At 35.3% G+C, this 10,718-nt stretch overlaps 1 protein-coding gene across 2 annotated transcripts; it reads left to right on the plus strand.

The window, feature by feature from the left end:
- The first annotated feature begins 711 nt into the window (after positions 1–711).
- On the plus strand, positions 712–9,122 carry LOC139839393 (disease resistance protein RPS4B-like). 2 transcript variants are annotated; one of them, XM_071829455.1, is made up of 10 exons: positions 712–1,087; positions 1,272–1,918; positions 2,396–3,500; positions 3,711–3,886; positions 3,962–3,992; positions 4,088–4,999; positions 5,102–5,477; positions 6,101–7,121; positions 7,255–7,391; positions 7,507–9,122. In XM_071829455.1, the coding sequence occupies exons 2-10, from the start codon at positions 1,419–1,421 to the stop codon at positions 8,877–8,879; spliced, it is 5,631 nt and encodes a 1,876-aa protein (XP_071685556.1). In that variant the 5' UTR covers positions 712–1,087; positions 1,272–1,418; the 3' UTR covers positions 8,880–9,122. The 2 variants fall into 2 exon arrangements, with proteins under 2 accessions (XP_071685556.1, XP_071685555.1); XM_071829454.1 differs by having other exon boundaries at positions 3,711–3,992.
- Positions 9,123–10,718: the final 1,596 nt, after the last annotated feature.

The following is a 10,718-nucleotide window of genomic DNA, read 5'->3' on the forward strand; positions in this document are numbered from 1 at the left end:
TATAGGTAAAACGGACGTTTTTTAAAAAAAGATAAATATTTGACGTATTTTTCATACACATTGATTTTGCGTTAAATTTTTAAAAGTCGACAATTACATGGCGAAACGTGGAGATGTAAAATAACATTTAAATCTTTGACGGGTTATACCTTTTAGTTTGACTCGAGTTGCGCTTCAACGACATGATCGTTAGCCACGAAATAATTTTACAAACTAAACACAATAAAATACATTGAAAATCGAACCCCCGACGCGAAGCGAGGGTTCGATAACTAGTTAACTCTAAAAAGATAAAATATAAAATATAGTGGTACCTGTATATGCAGTATTATTGCAAGATTCGTGTTGATGTTAATATATGGGACCAACAATTAATAAAAAATTAAAAATACACCCAATATTCATCTTCTCTTCTTCATTTCACCATTCATTTTTTCCAGATAATTTCTCACTCACTCTCTTCTTCTTCTTCCTTTAAAATTAAATATAAAACATAAATTACAAAAAAAAGAAAAGAAAAGAAAACAATAACATCTCCGTCCACAGATCTGATTGAAATAGGCGAAGAGGAGGGCGGAAGAGGCTGGACTGCCTGTGGGCGGCACCTGGGCTGTGGTCGTGACATTGGCGCCCAGCTGGACGAGGTTGGGAGCGCTATTATTAAAAGATAAAAATTAAATTTTGATAAGATAGTGAAAGCTTGTTATACAAACAGACTCTAACTCTATCACAGATAAAAATGACCTAATTATAAATTCTATCTTATAAACGTCTTAAATTAGATCCTCAAACCACACACTGGTTGAAAGCTCGGATGTGATCACGAGAATATCAATTAGCCTACACAAAGTTAAACATCGAAGTGCTTATTCGTTATACACGCAGTTAAAATGATGTTAATAGACTTGTTGACCGCAGAAGTTGTTGACCGTTGAAATTTGAACCCTAATCCTGATTTGTAGTCGATCCATGGTCAATTTTCACTCCCAAAACCCTAACATCTCACTTCCTCTATCGGATTCGATTATGATTCAGCCGTTCAACTCTTCACGAGAGTTTATGTTTCAGAATTCGCCTCTTTGTTGAGGTAATTTCGATCCAAATTTACCTGGTTACTGCAAAGCAATTAATTTTTTTTTTTTTTTTTGGTATCTAAGTTTAAGGTTATGATGTTTTCTATTTTAAGATCGTATATAATCACTTTGAGCTATAGAGATGATGTCATATGCCTCATCAAGTTTCAATATGTTATGATGTTTCCATATTTATAGATCGTACATAATCATTGTGAGCTGTAGAGATGATGTCTTATACATAATCATCATCGTCAACATCATCTAAGACAAGAGTTTCAAACGGTTATGATATTTTCATAATTATAGATCGTACATGATCATACTGAGCTGTAGACTGTAGAGATGATGTCATATGAACCATCATCAGCATCATCTTCAATTACAATTTCTAAAGGTTATGATGTTTTTTTGAGCTTTCGAGGGGAGGACACTCGTACTGGTTTCACTAGCCATTTGTATGATGCTTTAATCCGCAAACACATCAGAACCTACCAAGATGATAAGTCACTAGAAATTGGGAATTTTATTGCTCCTGAGCTCCTACGCGCTATAGAAGCATCAAAATTTGCCATAGTGGTTTTATCGCCCCATTTTGCAACATCAAAATGGTGTTTGGAGGAAATCGTTAAGATTGTTGATTGTAGGGAGTTAGGCAAGCTGGTTGTTATTCCTGTTTTTTACCATGTGTCTCCCTCGGATGTACGCCTTCAAAGAGGCTGTTACGTACAAGGCTTCACTAATCATGAAGTAAATCCTGAAATTCCACCTCAGAAGGTGGAAACTTGGAAAGCGGCTTTCAAAAAGTTGGGTGATATCTCGGGATATCACGTGACACAACATAGGTACTCGTCTTATTTCTTCTTTTTCATTTCTGTATGGATTGGATTCTTTCCTGTATATGATTGGATTAATCTTCTAGCATAGGGAGTAAAGTATGACGTACAATTGGTTACATCGTACTCGTAATTCAGACACTAAACTTCAATTTAAGTTCTATACTTCTATATGGGGTTTTCAATCCAAATTATAGATGTATGATTGTTTAATAGCCAAATACCCCAAAAAGGTAATATAAAATACTGAAATTCCCAATAATGGTTACAATTCCCACTCGTCTTTTTGGGCTATTTGTCCTTATTGGAATGTAGAAACTTTCATAATTAAATCAGTGGACATATATAAATGATGAACTTGGATGTTATTTCATTGTTTATAGTCTGTTTTTCTCTCCACCAAAGTAGATAACAGTAAAGATTCCTTTGATTCAACTAGCACTATCTTTCTATCGACCAATCTCATGTCTAGTTATATACCTGCAGGAAAGAATCAGAGGTTGTAAATGAAATTGTAAAAAAAATCTTCACGGACATGCAAGTTACCTTACCAACGTCTCTTCCTGATGGCCTGGTGGGAATCGAATCACGATTAAATGAGGTGAAGAGAATTTTAAATATGGAATCTTCTGAAGTTCGTTTTATAGGGATTTGTGGGATGAGTGGAGTTGGAAAAACTACTCTTGCTGAAGTTGTTTATGAGGCTATTCAAAATGAATTTCAAGAAAGTAGCTTTATTGAAAACATCAAAGACATTTCCAAGGAACGTAATACAGATTTATGCAAGCTCCAGCAAAAACTCCTTGATGACATTTTGAAAGGGGAAAGTGTACCTGTACGAAGTGTTAAGCATGGACAAACTTTGTTGAAGACGAAGCTACGTGATTTGAAGGTTATAATTGTTTTGGATGATGTTAATCATGAAGACCAATTAACGTATTTGGCTGGGGGACGTGAATGGTTTGGAAATGGCAGCAGAATCATAATAACCACAACAAATACAGACTTGCTGAATCCACATAGAATAAATGCAACATATGTTTGTGAGGAATTGGAAGGTGATGAAGCTCTTAGTCTCTTTTGTCAGTCAGCATTTGGAGGACATCCTACAAATGGTTATGACAACTTGTCGAAAGATATTGTGAAGCTTGCTGGTGGTCTTCCGCTAGCTCTTAATGTTTACGGTTCTCTATTATGTGGAAAAGAAGAAAGATATTGGAAAGAGATATTGAAGAAATTTCAAGAATATCCACATAAAAAAGTGGTTGAAAGACTTGAAATAGGTTATGCTAGGCTAGATAAAGATGAGCAGGATACATTCAGATATATTGCGTGTTTCTTGAAAGGGAGAGACAAAGATTTGATAAAAGATATACTAACAGATATTGGTTTGTACCCTGAGTGTGGAATCGCTGATCTTATCAACAAGTTTCTTATAACTTATAATCATGACGATAGCATCTGGATGCATGATCTTCTCCAACAAATGTGCTGGGAAATTCTTCGTAAGGACTCAGAGAGAGACAATGGGAAGTACATTGCAATCAAACGTCGTCAAGATATTGTAGATATCCTTACATACAGACCAAAGGTTGTGTAATGTTTTTTTTACATAATGCATGAAGAATTATTATTGTATTAAGATATTTAAAAAATCTTATTAGTATGAATAACTCACTTGACGATCACTGTAATAGTATTTTTTTTTTTGTTGACCTAATATGCAACTCTTTGGCACACTGAAGTTTGCAACACATATTTTTTGTCTTAACTCGTCTGTTTCTATGCTTGTTTATACCAGGGGATGAGAACAATCGAAATCATCAACCAGGAGCCATGTAAGGTTGAAGAGGAAGTTTTCTTTGATGATCCTAAATGTTTCTCTAAGATGTTGAAACTCAGATTTTTAAGGATTAGTAATATACGATTCTCTCAAGGTCTTAACTATCTTTCCAATGATCTCCGGATTCTGGAATGGTATGGATGTTCTTTGAAGTCGTTGCCTTCAACTTTTGCACCCAAACATATTTTTGAACTTGATATGTCTTGCAGCCAACTTGAAACACTTTGGGAGAAAGATCTGGTAAGAATGGTCATCTAATTCAATATTCATTGCACGTTTTTATCAATAGAGTATATACAAGCTAGAAATCTGAAAATTTTCTTCTCACTTGACAGGATCTGCCTAATTTGACATCTATTAACCTCAGTTTTTCTACGAATTTGATTAAAATTCCAGACTTGACATCAACCCCGAAACTATTGATATTAAATCTTGAAGGCTGCACAAATGTGAAAGAGCTTCATGATTCGGTTCTTGTTCAGAAAAGGCTACAATACTTGAATCTGAAAGGGTGTGAGCTTCTTCAAAACCTTGGTGGGTGCATTATGGAAATGGATTCTCTTGAGACACTTATTTTATCTGGCTGCTCTAATCTCGATTATATTCCTGAATTTGGACTGAACATGAAACACTTGGAGCATCTGTACGTGAATGGAACTAACATCAAGAAATTGCCAGAAAGTTTGGGGAAAATGTGTAATTTGAGGAAGATTGATGTGAGTGAAACTTCAATAGAAGAGATACCCTCTTCCACGCATCAGCTGAAGAAGTTAAGATTCCTACATGTTCACAGATGCATGCTTTTATCCCCATGCAGAGGTTTTCTGTATACAAATCTGGATACAGTATCATATATACGAGAAATTGATTTAAGTTATTGTAATCTATCTGCTGTGCCTGAAGGTATTGGTTTGTTGTATCGTTTAGTAAGGCTGGATCTTTCTGGAAATGATTTTGTTTTACTGCCAGCAAGTATCAGTCTCCTTTCAAATCTTAAAATGCTTTATCTGAATAATTGTAAGAGGCTCCAGTCATTACCAAAGCTTTCCATAGTAAACGAGGAGTCACTCTATGGACTTCAGATCAGATTTAATTACTATATTTCAGGAGAAGTGGTAGACTTTTCTAGGTTTAATGCCTCAAGCGACAATGGTAGTCCAACGGTGTCTTGTTTCAACTGCCCAAGACTAGCAGAGAATGAAAGCGGTAGTTATCTGGTGGACAGAATATTGAATAGTTATCTTCAGGTTTCTCTCTCTCTCTCTCTCTCTCTCTCTCTCTCTCTCTCTCTCTTCAGAATACATAAGTTTTGAACCATTAGTAACAGACTCAGCTGTTTCTTTGAACAGTTACGAACGAATTACTGGATTACACCAGCAGCTGTATTTGAGATAGTTGGGGCGGGAAGCAAGATTCCATCAAGCTTTAAACTGATAACATCTGCTGTAAATGTGATCCTCGAAGGCCCATGGATTGGGGTGGCTATATGTGCTGTTATTGCCGTCCACCAAATTGATGCTTCTATGGACGCCGCCAAATACACAGTAACAGCTCATATCCATGTTGGAGAAAAACATTGGATGATTCCCTTTCCCATAAGTTTTTTGATGGCAAGTGTGGAGGAGAACCAATTGGTTTTTTACTGGACAGATTCTGATGACTTACTACGGATTGTAGATTCTCGCCAAGAGAACAACTTTGGTTTCTCATTTAGCGTTGAGCCAGGTGTTGAGTAAAATCTTTCTTTAGATACATAATTTTAAATATCTAGACACGTAATGACAGAATAAGAGTGAAAACTATCTTTGTGCTTTGATATGCAACTACATATAGGTGGTTTTGAATTTATGAATATTTATTGTTATCATCTTTACCCTCAAGTTGTTGTCAAGTCTTGATGCTCGGTGTGCTCCTTCCCATCTGCATGAAATTTACTAAGACCTGTTGATCTCTTAGCTTGAAAGTTGAACCTTCAACTTTGGCTTCCGTTGACTTGGTCTTTCTTTCTTCAGAAATAAGGGGGTGTTTGATGTTGTTTATTTAAGCACTTACCCGCTTATATAGTTATTTATTTGCCTATTTTGACAGCGCATAATCTCTTATAAAAACTGCTTATCTACTTTTTTCTTAACGAGTAAGCTCTTAAAATTACCATGTTAAAACCTACTTATTTTTTAGGAATATAAGTACTTGTATATAAGCAATCCAAACATCCGTCACCTAACCGTGCGGGTGCAACGTGTGCATGGCGAGCAATATCAGAAATCCATATTTTCCTTCCATTTTATGCCCCCCATTCGTTTGCTTCTTTTTTCTATTCAAATCCTGAATTGATTTGATTGATGCAGATGGTAATGTGGAGGTTACAAAGTTTGGAGTTCGTTTTATACGTGAGGAAGACATATTTGAACATGAAGATTCTGCTAGTGACGTCGCAAACTTTCTGTTTAAATCTAGTCATAAAGTGCGATGGTCTAGAGGTACCCGTGAAGCTGTTACAGACCACCATCGCCATTCCTGTCATTCGGCCATGAGGACGATAAAATTTCTTTTTGAATGCCGAAAAGAACTTTATTCCTTGGATGACATCCATAAAATCCTTAAATGTCTAAGTGAAATCACCCAACATGTTTTTGTTGAATGCAAAAAAGAGTGGAGACACGCACAGTTAATTACTCTAGTTTATGACTATTATCGAATCAGTCAAGGAATCTCTCAACTTTACAAAGAGTTTGTGGTGTTGCTCAAAAACGTATCGTATGGCTGGTTGAGTCTAACCTTTGCATTGGAGCAAATGGTGGCAAAAGGCAGAACAGACGATTGTACTTATCAAGAGATGATAAAACAGCTTAATGATCTTGAAGCTGCTGAATGTGTTAGATTTTCTGATAGTTTTATCAAGTTGTTGGCTTATATCTGTAAGCAAATATTTGATTATTCAGGACATCTGAAAAAAAATAATATCCAAAAAGTAAATAAAGAGTTCGATTTATTCATGACATTGACGCAAGTGTCAAGCATAACACTTGCAGGAGTTGACCGTATTCTGGGCGCATACGCGATCAAAGATATGTTGGATGATACTACGACTTTGGATACAGATTCTTTCACATTGGGAGATGAGACAACGAACAAGTTGAGTGAGCAACAACATACAACAACATTTTCATCATATCTTTTTGGTTCATTGAAAAAACAAAGAGGGGAGGCTGGTGAGGCGCGTGTATCATGTTTAGTAAATGGATGTGCAGCAGACCTTAACAGTTGCACAGAGTATCATCGGCGCCATAGAGTTTGTAAAACTCATTCTAAGTCACGTGTTGTCACAATAAATGGCAAAGAACAAAGGTTTTGCCAGCAATGCAGTAGGTATGCTAACTTGGCTGCTAATATTGTGTTTACTTGACAACAAAGATAAGGAAGGGTCTTTTCAACTGGTTTTATCTATAATTATTTAAATGTCTGATGTCTATGGTTTTACCCAATTGAATTTATTTGATAGATTCCATTCACTTGGTGAGTTTGATAAATTGAAGAGGAGTTGCAGAAAGCGTCTTGATGGGCACAACAGGTTTAGTAGGAGCCTGAGGAGACAATCCCTGTATTGGAATGATGGGAGCTCGTTCACTAATCATCAAGGTTTGTGAATTGATTCTCAGAATTTGGAATAAAACAAATTCGTGATTACCAAGTTTTTTTTTAAATAATTTTTAGACTAGTTAAACATGATGTTGATTGTTTATTTATAATGCAGTTGATAGGAGTGAAAACCGTTTGGCTGGACGTTTTGGAAGAGGATTCAGGATCTTGGATTTCTATGATAATGCAGTTCTTGTACAAGAGTTGAAGATGAAGATGGGTCGACTTAATTCTTTTACAAATGAGGGTGAGGTGGAGATGATGACTGTGATAGATAAGCTTCATAACAAGACGGATGACTTGGCAAAGACTATCGAGGATATGAGTATTCATGCTTGTAAATTCAGTCATGATGTAGTGGAGGCAGGAGTAACCTTGAATCAATTTATTGCAGGAGGTAGTTTACAGGTGACTCAGTTTGGAGTTCAATTTGTGTTTGATGAAGAGGCAAATTGTGCAAATTCTATGTGTGAGGAGGCAATGACCATTCTGTTTCGTGCTGTTTCATCTCTTCCTACTGATCTGCGGTGGTATATACGTGCTTGTGAAGCAGCTGATTCAAGCCTCCTCTCATGTCATTCAACCATCATCCATGACAACACACGCAATATAATAAATTTCATTACGGTAGGACGGGCAACGTCCGTGCATCAGATCCATGAAATCGTTAATTGTGTACTTGGAAACAACCTAGAAGCTTTCAAGGTCTTAAGTGAGTGCAAGGAAGAATGGAGGCTGCGTGCACCATTATTTTCGATGGTAACTAGCTACTATGATGTATGCCGTGAAACCTGCCGACTTTACAATGATTTTGTAATGCTGCTGAAAGATGTATCTGATGGCTTGTTGAGTCTAAAGTTAGAGGTGGAGCAAATTCGGGTGAAGATCAAAGAGGAAAAATACACCTATAAAGAGATGCTACAGCACCTCAATGGTATCAAAACAACTGCTACATATATTTGCTTTTCTGGTAACATTGTCAAGTCATTTGCGCATGTATGTACCCAAACAGTTACTTTTGCAAGTTTGTTCGATGAAGTAATTCAGGAGTTTACGTCGGTGAAGATATTAGCACAAGTTTCAAGCGGATTGGTTGCAGGTGTTTTTAGTATAATGTGTGCTTTAATGGTTGGCTACTTTGTAACGGAAGGAAGACAAGACGACTTAGAGTCTGTGTGGTTACATTTAATCCGAACTTTTTCATTGAGTGGTTTCTTAAGCATGTGTGACCGGCTGGTTACGAGTTATAAAAGCTGGTCGATAGGTGAATTTAGTGACATAGATTCTCATCTAGGTGGATTGAAGTTTAACTTGGCAAAGCTTACTTATTTCACTGAAGAACATACGGTGGTGGTTATCGATGAACTAAATTCACTCATGACGAAGATAGATAACATCATGGTGAGTATTGAATATGAGAGTATCCATGCTCATAAATATAAGCTTGATATAATGGAGGCAGGAACAAGTTTGGGAATTTGGGAATAATAAACCAGTAAGCCACAGGCACAGTTAAATGAGTCTCTGCCTGTCAATCGGAAATACTCGTGCTAGACAACTTCAAAATTGTTTACAGTCAATTGTGTGCTAGACAACTTCATTTTTATTTATTTATTTATCAGAACGAGGCTTTTCTTGATATATTTTACTATAGTCTTAAAACTTTGTGTAATGTATTTATTCGTCATTATTTTTATAGAATCCTTATAAAAATTAACACGTTTTTATGAATATTGTTTGGAGTTAACGAGTTGTAATCAGGAGAAAACATGGATACGATTGAGATCCAAGGAGCTCTTCTCAGCCATTGGATCATTTTTGATCAATGAAGATAGAAATCGAACTCTTGTAAATATTCAGTTAGTCAATCAAATGTGATTGAGTTTTATGATAATACATTATGTGATCAGTATTTTGTTGTCAAGTAATCTTTGATATGAATGATAATCACATGTGACTTACTATGCAATAACTTATTCAATCGCTATAATTTATGCAATTTGTTTGTTGTAAATGACTATAACTATATGCAATTTATTTGTGATTGTTTTGTTATTCAATAACATGTGATTGTTTTCTTATTGAATCACATGTGGTGTTTCAAAGCCTGGTACAACAGAAATACAAAATTCACCCGTTGGGAATTACAAAGGATGTGCAAATGATAAGCGTCTGATGAGTGAAAAGATAAGGGAATAAAGGAAAGCAAAAAGAGAAAGAGTCGTTGCGGTAAATGTGGAGGTTCGAATCACAATTCCAGGACTTGTAAGAAAAAAACAAAAAACAGAAGAACAACGGGACACTGAATATACTGCATAAATCTGATGTTACTATTAAATTAGTCAAACATTTTTTATTTTATTTTTATTTTCGTACAATTGTGAATTCTGATGTTATCTTATTATGTTTGTTATTTTCATACAATTGTTGGAATCATTTTGTTAGAATCATTTTGAAGTTAATGACATGAATTCTGATGTTATCTTTCTATGTTTATTAATGTACAATCACATGTGATTGATATTCAGAATCACAGGTGATTAGGCATGCAGAATCACAAGTGATTAGGCATACAGAATCACAAGTGAATATGTAATTTACAAAGATAAGCAAATGACATATGATTCACTTATTGGCACTTGTACCTCAGAAAATGTTTGCTTTACATTTTTTATGTTTGTTATTCTCATAAAATTGTGATAAAGAGGTGTTGCAATAAAAATTATGGTGATTGCAATGCATAATCACAAGTGATTGGAATGCTAAATCACATGTGATTGTAAATGTATCATCACAAGTGATTGGCTTGCAAAAAACTGTAGATGTTCAATAAACCATAGTAGATAATAAATAAGCGATTGAAATCACAAGTGATTGATAAAAATCACAAGTGATTGACAAAATCACATGTGATTGTTCACTAAAATTTACCGTACTAGCTACTATAACATTTACCATTCAACAAATAAAAACTTGATCAACCATCAAACAAAATAAAAACCATTAACCCATATTAGATAATCGACCATGAACAAATAAAAACCATCAAACATAGTAGTTACCATTCAACAAAAACATATATGTGTTAAAAATATCGTGTAACAAATAACATATTTGGTAAGACATAAAATGTAACCTCAACAAAATACAAACTGTTTTCTTTCCACAAAAACACTTCACTTCGATTTTTCTAAGTGCTCCTCTGATTTTGCAACACGTTCGACTCTTGATTTTTTTGCGCTCACAAAAACATTCCTATAGTCTTCTTTCGGATGAAGTTTGTTGAATTCTTTTGTATCTCGAATTATCTTCTTGGCATGCTGATTT

The sequence above is a fragment of the Rutidosis leptorrhynchoides genome, chromosome 4 (assembly GCF_046630445.1).
Source record: "Rutidosis leptorrhynchoides isolate AG116_Rl617_1_P2 chromosome 4, CSIRO_AGI_Rlap_v1, whole genome shotgun sequence".
Taxonomy (NCBI): Eukaryota; Viridiplantae; Streptophyta; class Magnoliopsida; order Asterales; family Asteraceae; genus Rutidosis; species Rutidosis leptorrhynchoides.

Bases quoted from the DNA above. Each gene is read 5' to 3' on its own strand.
- LOC139839393 (XM_071829454.1), top strand. From the start codon at position 1,419: ATGATGTCATATGAACCATCATCAGCATCATCTTCAATTACAATTTCT. The intron at 3,993-4,087 runs GTAAGAATGGTC...CTCACTTGACAG, and splicing joins CACTTTGGGAGAAAGATCTG to GATCTGCCTAATTTGACATC. The intron at 7,392-7,506 runs GTTTGTGAATTG...TTTATAATGCAG, and splicing joins CTCGTTCACTAATCATCAAG to TTGATAGGAGTGAAAACCGT.